Raw genomic sequence first — 16,877 nt, 5'->3', positions numbered from 1 at the left:
TACCACAGGGTAGAATTGAAACCACAGATTGGCTGTGGAGAAGGTCTTGGAAAAAGTCAGTAAATGAGTCAGTTGACCACATGGAAAGTACAGTGAAGACTTTGTATACTTCATTTTATTGTTTTATATAAATTGAGTGCTCTACATCTTTATATTAGAAAGTTCACAATAATCTTAGGTATATGTGTGTGTATGTGTACAGCACATATGGACTTGTTTGGAGAGACCCAGTGGTTAAATATTAACCAGCAACAGCATTGTAAGCTAAATAATATGGTGGTAAATATCATTATAAAGATGTGTAGACACTTTCTTAGATGTGCTTTGAGAAATCATTCACAAAAATAATCTCCAATAGGGCTGGTGTGCTGATGCACATTTGTAATCCCAAGGACTCAGGAAGCTGAGGCAGGAGGATCACAAGTTTGAGGCCAGCCTCAGCATTTTAGTAAGACCTTGTCTCAAAATTAAAGAAAAAAAATGCCTGGGGATGTGGCTTAGGGTTAAATCACCCCAGGGTTCAATCGCCTATAAATTGCCTGAATGGGAAAAAGAAAAAAAAATCCCTAAGAACAAATTCTTTCTTTGGTCTCTGCCCACAGAATGGTATCTGTAAATAAAATCTATGATTGTGAGCCACATATGTAACCTTGAATTTGCTTAGGTCATTTCACCCCCGGGTTACAAGCAGGTCTCAGTGACATTTTGCTGACATTGCCTCACATGCTGCCCCCCACATTCCCTAGTTTCCCCCTTGATGTTTCTGGGGATTCCTAGGACATGTCACTAATACCAATTCCCTGTAAGGCCCTTCAAAGTTTTCCTTGCTTTTAAGGAAGTTCAGCCTCATACTGAGTGAGCACCTTTCTCAGTCTCTTCTCCTTGGGCCCTTTGCACTTCCTCCCCCTCCCCCCCTCCCTCCCTCCCCCCCCTCCCTCCCTCCCTCCCTCCTTCCCTCTCTCTCTCTCTCTCTCTCTCTCTCTCTCTCTCTCTCTCTCTCTCTCTCTCTCTCTCTCTCTCTCTCTCCCTCCCTCTCTCTCTCTCTTTCTTACCGGTACTTGAACCCATGGTTGCTTTGCCACTGAGCCACATCCCCAGCGCTTTTTATTTTATTTTTTATTTACATACGTTCTTGCAACATTGCTTAGAGCCATGCTAACTTTCTGAGATTGGCCTCAAACTGTGATCCTCCTACCTCGGCCTCCAGAGTCACTGGACTATAGGCATATGTCACTGTGCTTGGTTAAGGGCCTTTGCATTTTCACGCTTTCTGCCCAAGGACTTTTCCTCCTCTCCCTGGAAAATGCTGACCACTGGCCTTTCCAGCTTCAGCATTTTTCACTTCCCCAGGAACAGCATCCTTGACCTTTCCTCCAGTATGTTTCAAAACATCTTCTACTCTGTCACATGCTGCTTACTAATGATGTACCCCTTATACATCCGTGTAGTTGTCTAATATCAACTCATCTTTGAACTCTCAGTGACTTGAAAGCTGGCTTTGCCATTGCTGCTTACCTGGCACTGGCACAGTACCTAGCACTGGGAAATAAATGTTTGTTACTTTTATTTGATAGTGAGGATTGAACCCAAGGGGCACTGTACCACTGAACTACATTCCCAGCTCTTTTCATTTTTTGAGACAGAGTCTCACTAAGTTGCCCAGGCTGGCCTACAACTTGTAATCCTCTGCCTCAGCCTCTGGAGTTGCTGGGATTACAGACATGGGTCACAGCACCCAGCTAACATTTGTTACTTGATCAGTCAGATATGTCCCTCATTGTGACCACGAGATCCGAAAACCCCTGTGTGGGTTCCTTGAGCAAGTGATCATTACAGGCGATTTTACTTATGCCTGGTTAAGTACCTTGCAGTCTCCTGAAGGGTGAAAAAAAAGTACAGGAGACAGGAGAGGGTGTACCTGCAAGGAAGCCCCAGGGGACTTCTGGAGCAATGGCATGTCCTGTCCTTGATCTAGGTGGTGGTGACATGTGAAAACTTGTGGCGTGTATAAATGTTATGTCTCAATTGCAAAAATAATAGGCACACCAGACACTAGAATGGCAATATGTAAATCAATGGAAATGTAATTGATGTAACTGATGTGATTCAGCAATCTGTATATGGGGTAAAAATGGGAGTTCATAACCCTTTTGAATCAAACTGTGAAATATATCAAATTAGATGTAATGTTTTGAATGACCAACAATAAAAAAAAGAAAAAAAATTATAGGCAGCAGTACAGTGCACAGGTCATCTGAGCTCTGGACTTGTTAGTTGCAGAGCAGGCTGAACAAATATTAGCTAAAGGGTGGGCTGAACACTTGACCCTCACCCATCTGGTTCCTTATGGCTTGTTTGCATCAAGGCTGAACATTCAACCCCACTCAAGGCTGAACACTGGATGCCCAACTCTTTGGTGCAAAGGAAACCCACGTCGGACCCCTGACCTGTCTGCCTGAAGGTAGAAGATGACACCCTTAGCAACTACTGTATGATCCAATCACTGTACGCCAATAAGACCAAAAGACCCCATTAATTTTGGCTATAAAAACTCTCCTGCCGGGCACTCCTCTCTTTCTCTCTCTTTATTCTCTCTCTTACTCTGTCTCTTTTTTCTCTTCCTTCCTTGTTAATCAGACACCACCGCAATAAAGATCTCTTGTTCTCTCTAAGAGTCGTGGTCACTTTCCTTTCATCCAGTACTGAAACCCAGGAAGAGGGTGAAAACCCACTTTTGGGTCCTTCTTCCTTCGGACGTGCCAGTCACCAGATGACCTGAACCCATTTTCTTGACCTCCAGAACTACATCCACCACCGACCTTCGATTGGTGAGTTTCCCCTTTCTGGAGTCCTAAACCCAATGGTGGTGTCGGGAGGATTTGACCTTTTTGCCCACCTGTGGGGAGGAAAAGACCCCATCAAAGCCTTAAAGGCCATGATGGTCCCCATGGACTCCCTCCTTGGGCAGATTTGACTCTTGGGTTCAAAATTCCTTCCTTCCCTCTTCCCTGGCATAGACCTCATACATCATCTTCAAAGGACTTTCAAGAACACATAACAGAGAGGAAAATCACATCCCAACTAGACCTTCACGATCTAGGTGACCCTCATAAAGTCTTCTCAACTTTATGACTCGGCTGCTAGAGATATGCTTACCCTCCCCTTCCATTTTCCTTCTCCAGCCCTGGGAGTCTCCAGCCTCTCCAGGAGGAGTCCCAAAAAGCCTTGGTCAAGGTCTCCCATGGCCCTGGCCCTGTCCAGTATGGAAGCCTCAACTATCAGGATTTGGTGATGACCAATCTCTGTAGCTCGAACCTGCCACTAGGCAGTGCCTGATTTTTGGCTCTAGCAGGGATGCTCCTTTTGACAATAAATAAGCTCCCTCCTCTCCCCATATAATGTTTGCAAGATGGGAAATACATCCTCTATGCCTGCTGACTCTCCCTCACAATGTCTCTTAGACAACCTCAAGATCCTCTACTTGACACCGGACATCAAACCCCACAAATTGATTAAATATAGCACCCAAGATTGGCCTAATTATCCCCTAGACAACCAAAGCAAATGACCCCCTTTTGGATCTCTGGATCCCTCCATTCTAAGGGGTCTCTACAACTACTCAGAGCATTCGAAAAAATGGATAAACATCCCCTATATCCAAGCTTTCTTCTTGCTCTGATCCAAGCCTGCTCTCTGCACCTCTTGAAAACCTCTACAAATTCTTCTAGCTTGCAAAACAACCCCCCCAACCACTGACTCTCAACCTTCTCTTCCTCTGGACTCATCCACTACTTTGGACCCTGCTAATGAACCTCCACTCTATTGCCTGGCTCAAATAGGTCGTCACCCTTAACCTTCTGCCCCAGCCCCTCCACCATCACCCCTGCCTCAACAACATGCTTTCTTCCTTCCAATTACTAGATCAAAAACCTACACCACTGTCCTTCCCCAAACTGTTGCCCCCTTGTGTGAGGTAGCAGGTACTAAAGAATCCCTCCATCCACTCACTCTTGTCTTCTCCTGTCTGTGACCACACCTGGTCCCACCAGGCCCCCTTACTGGCTAACCCAAAGCTCAAATGAGCTGAGGAGGGCCCTCAGACCCCTATCTTATATCTGGTGAAAATAGCCTTTAAAGTTGCTTTGTTATCACTGAAAACAAGGTTACTAAGAAGTTAAAGTCAATACAGGTTTTTTGGGATCTTCGCTCCTGTACTCCCTTCTGCTCTATCTATTCTACTGCTCAAGTTTTCCTTGCTAGGGAAAGTCCCAAACCCCTTTCCCATTATTTTTTTTACATCTCCTTCCTAATTCTAAAGTCTACCTGAGCTGCTCTCATCCCCACCTTCCGTCTCCCCCCGGCCCCCAGGCCCGCAGAAAAGTCTTACTGACCTTCTCCAGAAATCTTCACCATGGCTGATTTTAGGACTATCAGCAGAAGAGTCTCTACAACAAAATTTAATGTAGATAAACTTCCTCTTTTTGTGTTGCTTGGTTTTACTTGGCCACTTGCCTGGAAAAGTCAGAACTGCAGATGCTAGACACCTCCTCCCTAGTTTTTCACAAAAATATGTAAACAAGCCCTCTGGCCTTGAGCTGAGGATTCATAGAGGTGTCTCCATGTCTAAGATAAGAGAAGTTACCTGTTGGACTCCATGGTAACTGCTGGAAGGGGGAGGAAACAAAGAGAAGAAAAAGCTCTCCCTTTCTCAGGTGTCCTTGAAGGGTTACATTGCCCAGAACAGTGAAAAAAAATGCTTTTATGTGATCTTCTGCAGACTGTGAACTTCTGAGTCCCTCCTCTTACATGCTGGGTATAAATTTCCAAAACTACCTGAACTTGGGGTTCAGGAGATTGATTGATTGATTGATTGATTGCAGCAGAAGCTGTGACCTCTGAGCCTGGCTGCAGCCAAATAAAACTATTTCCCCATCTTCAATGCTATCCTTGGTGCCTTGCCTTGTCCATCCCTACAACATTATAATTCTATATACTTAAACCTGCTTATGTTTTCATGAAATGGTAAACAGATGTGATTAACTGTGTACTGTAAATAACAAAATATTTCTTATTAAAATGGAATAATTTGCCTAGATTCAGAAATTTACAAGGATTGTGTCAAAATGTGAATAAAGAAGTTAACAGATCAAAAAGAGAAATCAGAAGGTTCTAGGTATGGATTTAATAGAAGGGAAAAAGTGTTTCTGGAATAAGAGAATCTGTGTGATTAAGTAAATCAGAGGGTTTAAGTAGGTGATAAAGAAGGTCTGTGTAAATTGCTTATATACGGAAGATTTTGTGTAAATAATCTTGAAGGAATTAAGGATTATACAACTGTGGCTAAAAAACAACTGTGATTTTGTAATATTGTAATATGTTATTTCTTTAAAAGCTAAACTTGATTAAGATAAAAACATCGATGTAATTGTGGTGCTATTGCTCTTCTTTGTATATTAAATGCATTCATATTTTCCAGGTATATAAGTCTTTAAGGTAGAAGCTTCCAAAGAGAATTATATCAAGCTAGTAATCTCCAAAAGGTTGCATGGTAATTTTAGGCTTATAAGAATAACATATTGGAGATTTGTTTATATCATTTAATGTTCTATAACTGGACCTTTTATCAATAAGATTATGTAAGTTCTATACACTGGGGTATAATTTAAATATAATATTATATTGTGTTAGCTAATATTCATGTGACCTCGAGCAACAGTATATGTAAACTTTATAAAATGATATTTAAAAAACAAAGATCACCTTCAATACTAGAACACTTTACCTCAGATTTAAAAAGAGCCCCACCTTACCTGAGATAAGTCTTTGCCTCCCATCTTACTACATGTCAGAATGACTCCAAAGTAGGCCAGACTTTAGTTAAAGCCCAGTATCCTTAATTTAAGATGGGTGAGTCTGACTTGCTAGATGCTTAAGATCAAGACTTAAAATTAAAATTAAATTAAAAGGGCCGATAAAACCAATATTTGGCTCTTACCCTCTGAATCTGGCTGCAATCAGATAAACAAGGAACTTCTCTAAAGAGCTTTGCAACTCTGGGCCACATAATCTCCCAATCAGGGAGAGTAATGAGAACCACCAGAGAATAAAAAGCCAATCAGTGCACTTGCTGTGAATAGGAAGTCATTGGAGGAAGGAGACATCCTTGATGCTTCCAAGGGAAGCCACATGGTCAAGCAAGTCCTGGACCCATCCTAGTGCAAATGGCACGAGCAGAACTAAGAAGCTGCTCTCAAGTCCCCCATGAGTGACCCTTATGAGAACTTAACTGACTCTTAACAATAGATAGAAACAAAGTCAATTTTGACCAGCTTGATCTTAAACACCTACCCCAAATAGTTAAACCAAACACAGTCATTTGTGGGGGTAATGAAGGACAAGAAAAGCTAGAAAAGAGGAGACAGCAACTAGGCAAACAGTCTCCATGGGGAATGTTCACTCAAGTATGACCTTGGCTCCTCCCCCTTGCAGGACTCTTATTAGTTCTCTTTATGTTTCTCCTAATAGGACCATGTTTGTTGAATTGTCTACAGAAGTTCCTGCAAGATCAGATACACAAATTCACCAACCAGTCAATCAATTACTCCTTCAAGACTACCAATCCCTGATATCCAAGATGAAGACCTATGACTCATGACCAACTCCTCCAGCTCCAGAGACTCTGCCCCCATCTAAAACTCTCCCTGACCCCTTTTCCAATTTTTACAACACCTCTTTCACTTCCCAGGAATGAGAACTACTCTCTAGCAGGTCCACTCCACATGTTCTGTCTGCTGTACAGTATCCCCACAAGGAAGCATCAAACCTAAACTCCTCACACATCAGATGAGGAGCTACCTGCCAGGTGAAGACTGGCAGATCGACTTCACTCACATGCCTAGGCACAAAAAACTTCTCTACCTACTCACTTTCATTGATACTTTTTCAGGTTGGATAGAAGCCTTCCCTACCTCCAGGGAAAGTGCTGACACTGTTGCCTCCATCCTTGTTGAGAGGATCATTCCCAGGTTTGGACTTTCCACCTCCATCCAGTCAGATGATGGTCAAGCCTTCACTTCTCAGGTTGTTCAATTAGTCTCCAAAGGCCTCAACATCACTTGGAGGCTCCACATCCCCTATGGAGTCCAATCCTCGGGTAAGGTTAAGAGAACTAACGGCATTCTCAAGGATCATCTCACTAAACTTGCTATTGAACTCAGACTCTCCTGGACCAATCTCCTGCCATTGACCCTCATTGGAATTTGGGCAGCCCCTAGAGCTCCCTCAGGCCCCTTTGAGCAACTCTATGGGTGCACTTTCTTAACCAACCAAAGCTTTCCAGTCACTCCTCCTCCCCTTGTGTCCTATTTGCCCTATCAAACTTCTACGCAAACTCCTAAGGGAACATGCAGCCTGGTGCCTTCCTGCGCCACTCATTGCCTAAATCCCAGTGCAACCACAAGCTGAATTGGACCCTCTTCAACTGGGTGACTCAGTCTTACTTCAAGAACTGCATCCTCATTGTTGGAACCTCACTGGGCAGGACCCCATACAGCCATACTTACTACCCCAACAGTAGCCAAGCTTTTGGGTCACTATCCCTGGTACCATGTCTCCCACCTTAAAAAGGCACCTGTTCCAAATGTCCAGTTCTGGACTTCCACTCCACCCACCAATCACAAAATTTCTTGCCAATCCTCTTCTTCTTTTACTAATCCTTAATCTCGCTCAAGCTTCTTTCCCAACCCATAGATGGCACTTCTACATCCAAGACATATAGCACCAGGATGGCACCACCCACTCTCAATTTATGGGTCAAAGCGATTGCCTTTCCACTGGCTGCAATCAAGCCGTCACCCTTAACATTACTGGATTCAACAAAGCCACCTCTGATATTTCCCAGAGTCCTTACCAGAGGACCAATGGCTGATACCAAGGTTCTCCACTGCTCAACCTATGGCTTCAAGGAACCTTTATGGACTTTTCCCTTTCCTAGATAACTGTCCATAGCCAGTGTGTGTTATTTCTAGCTGCTTTGGTATTCCCAAGCCTTTCCCGGAACATTCCCCTGCTCTCCCAGGAAGGCCCCACACCACCCCCTCTCAGCAGGAAGTAGCCAATTTGAATTACATCATCCCCAAGCCATTTAGAAAAACAAAAAGGGAGAAATGTTAGTTGCAGAGCAGGCTCAACAAATGTAAGCTGCCGGGTGGGCTGAACACTGGACATTCACCTGTCTGGTTTCTTATGACTTGTTTGCCTCAGAATGAACACTCAAGCCCACTAAAGGCTGAACATTCAACCCCCACCAGTCTGATGCAAAGGAAGCACACATCTGACCCCTGACCTGTCTGCATGAAGGCTGAAGATGACACCCTTAGCAACTACTGTATGATCCAATCACTGTATGCCAACTAGGCAGCTTGCAGACCCAGAGACCCCATTAGATTTTGGCTATAAAACTCTCTCCTGCCGGGCCTCCCTCTCTTGCTCTCTCTTTCTTCTCTCTCCCTCTTTTTTCTCTTCCTTCCTTGTTAATCAGACACCACCACAATAAAGATCTCTTGGTTGTTCCGAGTGTTGTGGTCACTTTCCTTTTAGAACTCAGGTAGATCTGGTTCTGAGTCCACACCACAGCAATGAGATTTGACCACACCACTTCTTCAGGTCTCCGTTTACTCATTTATTAGATGGGTATAATAATTTCTCTCCATACATAAGATAATCTTAAGATTAAGAATTGAATAACCTGTAAAGGCAATTCTTTTTTGGCTACGTTATTTCTGAAGATAGGTTAAAGGAATATGACTTAACTGGCACATTTTGGAAAGATATTATTAAAATGTTTCTCAGAAGGTTCAATACTTCCTTGGAATTACAATTTACACTCCTGGAATGATCTCCCCAGCCATCCAGGAGGAAGGGGACTGTCTTCTAGTGTTCACATTCACCTATCATATGACAATTTGGGGCAAGGCACTCAACTTTTTAGCTTAGTGTTTCTTATATGTAGGATGGGAGTGAGTAATTCCTGCAGCTGCTGTGGATGAACTGACCAGTCCAAAATGAGAAAATGTAAATAGTGATTCAAGGTTACCAAAACAGGACTGTTATGTCTAGGCTTAGGGGAAGGAACTGGAGAATCCAGCAGGGGTGTCCTCCAGCAGAGCCTCTGCGTAAGTCCTTCCAGGGAGGGGAGTGGAGCTGTACAGCATGGAGGGACACACTGATTGATCTTTCTGCCCCCCACCACCACTTACACATGGTTTACCTAGCCTGAACTTGAAGAGGACAAGACTATTTCACGCACCCCTCCGGTCAAGTCTCTTTCTTTGAGGGGCTTCCTTAGGGGTTTAGGCTCATTCCTGAAGGAGGTCAGTGATGTCGAAGGGCAAACTGTCTTCTTATTGCTTGGCCTGTGGCATCAACGAACTCTGTGTGTTCTAAATTGATCAAAAACAGTTTGGGAGATAGTTTCTGTGCACATCCTGATTCTGAGGTTTTGGAGATCAATAGCAGAAGAGAGCACAAGAAAGGCAATCAGCTAGAGGAATTCTGGACTTCCAAAACATTAAGTGTATAGTGAGCCCGCCATATCCACGAACCCAACCACCATGGGTCAGAATTGCCAGTTTTGCTGACATGTGCCTTGCAGTTAGGCTTACAATGACCAAGTCTGTATTGAACATGTACAGACTTTTTTTCTTGTCATTATTCCCTCCAGAATATAATATAACTGCTATTTACAGAGCATTTGCTTTGCAGGAGGTATTATAAGTAGTCTGGAAATGATTTTAAGTATACAGAAAGATGTGAATTTGTTACATAAAAATACTTTGTCATTTTATATAAAGGCCTTGAGCATCCTTGGATTTGGGTGTCCATGGAGGGGCCTAGAACCAATACCCGATGGATGCTAAGGGATGACCAAATGTGGCACTGGCTCTGTAAAGAGTGATCATTTTATTCATGAAATTTTTTTGGGGGGGTGCTGGAGATTGAACCCCAAGAAACATTACTACTGAGTTAATCCCCACTCTTTTTAAAAAACTTTTTGAGACACAGTCTTAATAAATAGCTGATGCTGGTCTTGAACTTGCAATCCTCCTGCCTCAACCTCCAAGTTGCTGGGATACACCTGTGTGACTCTTATTTATAGTTTGAAGCTTCTCCTGTTGTCAACATCCTCATACCCCACCAGTTACTAATTCCTAATCATGATTAAGGGATCCTAGGAGATTATTTCCTATGTGATTTACAAGAGTTCACAAGTCATTTCAAGGTTTCAGATATAAGTTAGTTAAGTTTTAAAAGACAGCTTAATAAGATCTACTTTAGAAAAAGTCAAGACATTGGTACATTGGTTTAGGGCAGGATTAAGCTTTGTGAGATATTCCAGCTGCCAACAATGCTATGCATCACATATTCTCAGAATTGGCAGAATTCCATCACCTGAACTGAAGACCACCTGTGTGAGGCAGGCCACCTGGTTTCACAGGCGAGGAAAATCAGATCATCCATATGGACTATGCCTTTAGAAAGCAGACTTTCTCAATCTTGGCACTAGGGACGTGAGGTGACTTAGTGTTCTTCCTAGGACTTCAGGAAAACTTTATTTTATTTGACCCAAGTGGTAGTTGTAGTTTTTCCTCTCACTATGTTTTCTTTTGTGCATACTTTGGAGGGACATTGTCTCATTGACTGTAGGAGATTCAATTTCAATTGCCAGGTTGTCCTGGAAATGCATGTAGATTACTGGTGAGCTTAGCAGGCAGTCAAGAAGATTCCCCACCTTAAAGATTCCCTACATTAAAGTGATGAGATTGGTTTGAATCCTGTAGAGGGTTCGACTGGATTATAAAAGCTTTGGGATGGTACTTGAGTGAGAAGGACTGAGGAAGTGGGAAGAAACCACATGAGCCTGGTTTGAGGCACTGGGGGGATTGACTTCTTTTTTCCTATTTTTTGCTTTCATTTGAAACCTCAAGAAAAAGCACTTTTTCCCAAGTGCTTTGAATGTGGGGCAACCACCCAGATGACTTTGCTGATGTCACTCTCATGATTTCCTGGCATGAATAATAATCATTCACAGCCTGCTTAAAACCGTCCCTCCCTGTTCTCTTTCTCTCTTTGTTCTGCTTTTAAAAATATTTAAGTATTTATTTATTTATTGAATGTTCTTCTTTTATTTACAGACTTCTAGGTTTGAATCTCTAGTAAGGAAAAGAGCATCTTCCCTAAACAGGGAGATAAGAGGATAAGGAGATCCTGGGGGACAGGCACAGTGACACAGGCGGGTCACCCCAGCAACTCTGAGGCTTGGCCAGGAGAATCTCAAGTTCAATGCCAGCCTCAGCAACTAGGAAGACCCTGTCCTGCTGCAGTCTGGCTAGGCACAAAATCACGAGCCACTCAAGCAGGAACAAACTTTATTTTTTGAAACTGCCGCCAATGCCCAGTACGCCCCCGGGAAGAATCCCGATTGACCCACGTGGCGTTCTCCCGGAACCCCAGAGGAAGTTCCTCCCCCGGAATTCCTACTGTACTTCCCCAACCAATGGGAATTCTCCAGGAGTCCAGTAGCAGGCCCAGGTGAACAACAGGAGTCCAATATCCATATGAATGCAAATCTTAACATAGTCATATCATCTCAATGGCCAGCTGGCATCACCTTTCAACCAAAAATGCCATGCATCATATTACTTGGCTGTGGCTCTTAGCACTGTCCCAAAATAAGAAATAAAAGGGCCGGGGATGTGGGACTCAGTGGTAAAGTGCTCCTGGATTCAATCCTAGTACCCAGGGGAGAGGGGAAGGAGAGAGACTTTGGCCTGCATTCTTCTTTCCTCCTGCAGCCACCACATTATGAGTTTGTTTTCCAGTCTTTTCCTCCTGCTCCCAAGCCAGCAAATTTATCCTCCAAGGAAACACCTTTAATTTTGTCCTAATATGGTTTCCACAGAGTGAAGTCGAATCTGGCAGGGCTTTGTGTTCTTTGGGAGGTCAGGGGCTTCATGTATTAGGAGTGAGAAAACATTTTATATTTTGAAGACAAAATCACCTAATTTTTAAGTGACATCGAGAAAGTTCTATAAAGTTTTTCTCTGCAGCTGTCCCTTCATCTCTGCCACAACTGCTGCTATTTCAGCAGGTTGGTTTGGTAGAAGCGTCCTTTTGGTAGGAGGTCTCTAGTCTTCTGCAGCATGTTTCACTGTGGGACAGAGGTCTCCCAACAGAGGACATCCAGGGAAGTTCATGCACAGAGGCAGGGCGCTTGGGATGCCTCCTGAAGTCCTGGCTCCATGCTCCATATTTGTAAGGTTCACAGTATTCAATTAAAACAAACAATTTATAGTTAGCAATACTTTTTATTTACAAAGGCAAAATAAATTATTAAGAAAAAGAGCCTCAAGACATCCTGATCTGAAGGGTTTCTACCTCTTCTGCACCCCACAACAGCCTTATGAGAGGAAGTAACTTTCCCAAGGTCAAATGGAGGTAGGATAGAGCTTAAAGGGTCCCCTTGGGGGTGATATTATTCTGTCAAGAAAACATGGGGACACAAATATTATTATATTATTTCAGGTTATTATAATATATTTGACATCCTTTATGTCTATTAGGTTTTTATCACTTAAAAAAAATCTTAACACATGGGGCCTTGAAGGGGGTATGGAAAAATATTAGCTGTAACAGTAGTGTGTGGCCCTCCAGAGGCACAGTTCATAATCAGATATTACAGTCTATCTGTAGTATTGGAATTTCATGAGAAGGATGGTTAAAGGAAAATAAATCTCCATAAGAGGCCAATGATACCAAAAATGGTGGGTAAATGTGTGTCAATCACATTTGTGAGGCAGCCGTCTCTCATACAGGACTCATGATTTCAAACATTTAGAATGTGCATCATGAATCTCCCACTGTAGATTAAGAAGCTGGCATCTGAAGTTCTCAGCATGGCTCCCTCAGGAGTGTTAGCAATATAACTCTCCTACAAATAGATAGTAACCAGGTGTCAGGCTTTGATTTAGTTCTTTAATGAGAGAAGCAGCAGGGAGACAAAAGCGCCAGTTCAGAGAGCGTTTGAAGGCAAGGGATCCGTGTTGTCCTTTGTGGGCATGGTGTCCCTTGGATTGTCTGGTTAAATATGGGACTTTAACTTGCTACCATGCAGGAGATCCATGTTGGCATTGGGGTTTGCTTTTCTACTGGGCCCAAAGCCAAAGCAATGAATTAATTTCTGCAGGCTAACTACTAACCATACAGGGCTAAACATTACTTGCAATTTTCTTGTGTATTATTTGTGATAATTCCCATCATAGGAGTTGGAGGGTTAGGCCAGCTCTTGGGAAATGTTTCACATGCAACAGAACATGAAGCAGCTACCACTAGTGAAGAGTTTTTCTTAAGATGAGTGTGGATTTATGATTACTGTTCTTCTCATTATTTTTGATTAATCACCTCTGCTGTGTGGATTCCTGATTAGGGGAGTTCAGATGATAACTGCTCTTTCATATTGGCAATAATTTATACACACAAGGCATTGTTCTAAATAAATAGTTTACAACATAATTACACTTAATTTATACCATATGAGGTGTATGCATTTGTCAGGGTTCTCCAGAGACACAGAACCAATAGGATGTGTGTATCTTTGGGTTCTGTATCCTTAGATACAATCAACTGGGGATTAAAAATATTCTGTATGGAACATGTATAGAATTTCCTTGTCACTATTTCCTAATCAATACATCACAACAGCTGTTCACATAGCATTTACATTTCATTGGACATCATAAAAAATATAGATTTAAAGTATATGGAAAAATTTGCATAGATTAAAAATCTGGACACCCTAGGGAGAAGGGAAGGATAAAGTTAGAAGTATAAATAACTTGCAGGAATGTCCATGTTTATTGCCAACTAAAAAGAAGGAAGTTAAAGATAATGTGTAAATAGACTCATTCCACTTGTTCACCAATAATAAATCCCCCGCATTCTAATAAACCATTTGTTTAAACAAGGAGAAAGGTGTGCACAGTGACAGCCTGGGGGTATGGTACTGGCAGAAGAGCCAGGTAAACAGGGTGGGGAGAAATATGTTTAGCTATGTTTATACAATCTTCATTTTTTATTAAAGATGACTAATTTTACAATTTGAAAAGACAAACTTAATAATAAACAGAGTAGCAATTATGTAAAAAAACAAGCTTAGAGGAGAGTTACAAATATTTAAAGAATAGTAATGACAAAAGATTTTCTAATTCTTTTTAACTCTTTGGATTCTTCTATTCCATCTCATTCCTGAGGCTCTCTAATAGCCAACCAATTTTTGAACTCTATCTTTTGTCATTACATAGCCATAGCTGAGAAAGGAGAACCAACATGTGAATTATTGGCAGTTTTGACATATTGTCCTATGCTATAATGAAGCCTGAAACCAAAAGGACATGCAAATATATTTTCCTAAAATAAAGTGTAAAGAATGAAAGGGCATATTGGATCCCAAGAAAAATGGATACAAATAAAAAATTAGAAATATTTTGGTGTATTTACTTTAAGGATAAAGAGTCCTTTGAGATCACTCCTTCACTTCCAACAACCCAAAACCAAAAGAACAGCAAAACAACACAACTGTTTACTCATGATCTTTTAAAAAAGTAATAACTCCTGTGCATGAACAGATGAAAAAAAAAGAAACAAATTGCTTAAGGTATCAGAACTTTGTCACATTCAGAGTCTCTTCTCTGTGAGTCACTTTTTGACTCAGAGGCATTGGTGTTTTCTCACACAATGTGTTCTTTGGAATATTAAGAGCATCAGTGATGAGCATGTCATTAAAGGAAACCACCATCATCTCTGACATTTTCTGAGACCCAGTTAGCAAGTTTGATGTTGACACCTCTCTAGTCAATGGAAATATCAATGAAGTTGTTCAGATCTGAACAAGAACTTATTTTTCTTCTTGATCAGTCCTTATATGGCTTTTTTTGAATGAAGATTGCTTTCCAGTCTTGTCACCAGGAATATTACTAAATTTGCACATGAATAGGCCTACCATTATGTCCTGTAACAAGTTGACTCCTTGAAGGAAGAATAGATATCATGTACTCTATAGTATCATATTATTCTTGTAAAATACTCACCATCCTTCTCTTTGATAGGATAATTCATGTATGGTCACAGACATTATATTTCCCATAGGACTTCTTCTGGGTAATGGAATATAGGGCAAGTGAATGGTGTCACTTCCACTAGCAGAAATTTTAAGAACCATCATGTTATCCCTACCTTTCTTTTCCCTCTCTAATACCAGCATGCCCCACACAAAGGCTGCTTCTTTAGCCTGCATCCTGGAAATTAAGAAAATATAGATTAAGCCAAAGTTGACCATTACAAAGGTAATATGAGTGAAAGATAAATTTAGCTACAAGTTATTGTGATTGTTTGTTACTGCAGCATAACTTAACTTAAACTGATTGATACAACTCTCCAAGATTACAGAATTTAAATCCTTATTCTTATATGGTCTACATGCTTTTCTGAAGAACTCTGGATTTAGGTAGGACCTCTGGATGGTAGACAATCAGTAGGTGTTTGCTGATCAGCCTTCCTTTTGGGTGAAATTCAAGTTCAAATTATTTCAGGGAAGTTAGGGTGAATGCAGAGTGATATCACCTGAGATGTGTTTAAAACAAGTCACTCTGGGCCTATTTAGCATACTAAGAAGATATGGCTGAGTCACAGCCGTGTTGTTGAGAGCTACTGTTTAAACCTGTATTGTCATGAAATACCTTAAAAACGTAAGGTTAGAAGACATTGTTGAGAGTGGAGATGATACCTCAGTTGGAGACATCATAGTTGGTCACAGTGTGGAGAAGGTGCGTTGGGGAGGGAAGGGAAGCAGGAAGATATTATAGCTCTGGAAGGTTCACTCTTAATTTTTCTTCTTTCCTTGCAATTAAACTTGATTCCATGATTAAATTTATTAATCCGTAGACAATAGCTCTATTTTTTTCTCTCCAAAGCAGAAAACTCAACATCTTCACACAGAGTTCCAATGGGGAAGTGGTGGAATTCAAAATGTGTCAGGGATCCAACTGCAGTTCAGATTTGGTGGATTCAACAATTTGCAGCAGCTCTTCACAAAGTACAGGTTGTAGTTTCCTCCTGGGATGATCCCACGAGGTTCCTTGTCAGTAATGCTGCTGTAAAGTAGAATGAAACCCTTAGTTGAGCCTTGTACAGCAGAAACAATGATTGAGCAGAAGGTGACACATTAAAAATGTCACAGGAATGGGGCACTGTGGTGCACCCTTCTTGCATTCCAGAAACTCAGGGGAATAAGTTTGAAGCCAGCTTCAGCAACTTAGTGAGACTCTCAACAGCTTAGTGAGACCCTGTCTCAAAATAAAAAATAGAAAGGGCTGGGGATATAGCTCAGTGGTAAGGCACCCCTGGTACCCACAAACCACGCCCCCTGCCAAAAAAAAAAAAAAGCAAGGCCCAGGGCAGAAAGCTGATTTTTTTCCCCCTCACCTTCTGGTTAGGGTGAGTTAAAGACAGTTATAGACAGACATGGGGGAATTAATTTTGGCTCTCAAATTCTGTGTGACTTCCAGGATTTTTCCTATTTACCAGAAGAAGCAGAGATAGAATCAATCTTTGTAATGCACCTGCACATAAAAGAGAGCTGATGGGATGATGGGGATACTGATTTTGTGAGAAGAAACCATAGAAGGTGGAGATGGCTGCATGGGTCCATGGTGGCTGCTTATCCACTATAGTCTATCACCATGTTGTCAGATGGATAGTTTTGATCCCCTTGGAAGGGAGGCAATAGCAGGTGGAGCATGGGTGGATGGGCATGAATTATCTTT

General features: G+C 41.8%; 2 protein-coding genes and 1 long non-coding RNA gene across 11 annotated transcripts in view; 1 reads left to right on the top strand and 2 right to left on the bottom strand.

Moving 5' to 3' along the window:
* LOC110597334 (solute carrier family 28 member 3-like) overlaps nt 1-4,613 on the bottom strand; it is a 122,930-nt gene extending 118,317 nt beyond the window's left edge. The window contains exon 1 of one of the 2 annotated variants that reach the window (XM_078047406.1): nt 4,392-4,613. The gene's annotated coding sequence lies outside the window, so the exon portion shown is untranslated. The remainder of the gene's footprint in view (nt 1-4,391) is intronic. The other variant, XM_078047405.1, reaches the window with a different exon arrangement.
* A 1,744-nt stretch (nt 4,614-6,357) lies between these two features.
* LOC144376872 (uncharacterized) lies at nt 6,358-8,574 on the top strand. The gene is made up of 2 exons (XR_013437242.1): nt 6,358-7,153; nt 8,263-8,574. It is a non-coding gene; the product is annotated as an uncharacterized LOC144376872 (long non-coding RNA).
* Nucleotides 8,575-11,409: 2,835 nt separating this feature from the next.
* LOC101974187 (solute carrier family 28 member 3) overlaps nt 11,410-16,877 on the bottom strand; it is a 117,618-nt gene continuing 112,150 nt past the window's right edge. For 7 of the 8 annotated variants that reach the window (XM_078047397.1, XM_078047402.1, XM_078047401.1 and 4 more), the window contains one exon: nt 11,410-16,205. In XM_078047397.1, coding sequence (XP_077903523.1) covers nt 16,076-16,205 — 130 coding nt within the window. In that variant the 3' untranslated portion in view covers nt 11,410-16,075. The remainder of the gene's footprint in view (nt 16,206-16,877) is intronic. The other variant, XR_013438023.1, reaches the window with a different exon arrangement.

The sequence above is a fragment of the Ictidomys tridecemlineatus genome, chromosome 4 (genome assembly GCF_052094955.1).
Source record: "Ictidomys tridecemlineatus isolate mIctTri1 chromosome 4, mIctTri1.hap1, whole genome shotgun sequence".
NCBI classification, from domain to species: Eukaryota; Metazoa; Chordata; class Mammalia; order Rodentia; family Sciuridae; genus Ictidomys; species Ictidomys tridecemlineatus.
Note: the sequence above shows the minus strand (reverse complement) of the source record. Positions and strands in the feature narration are given on the sequence as shown.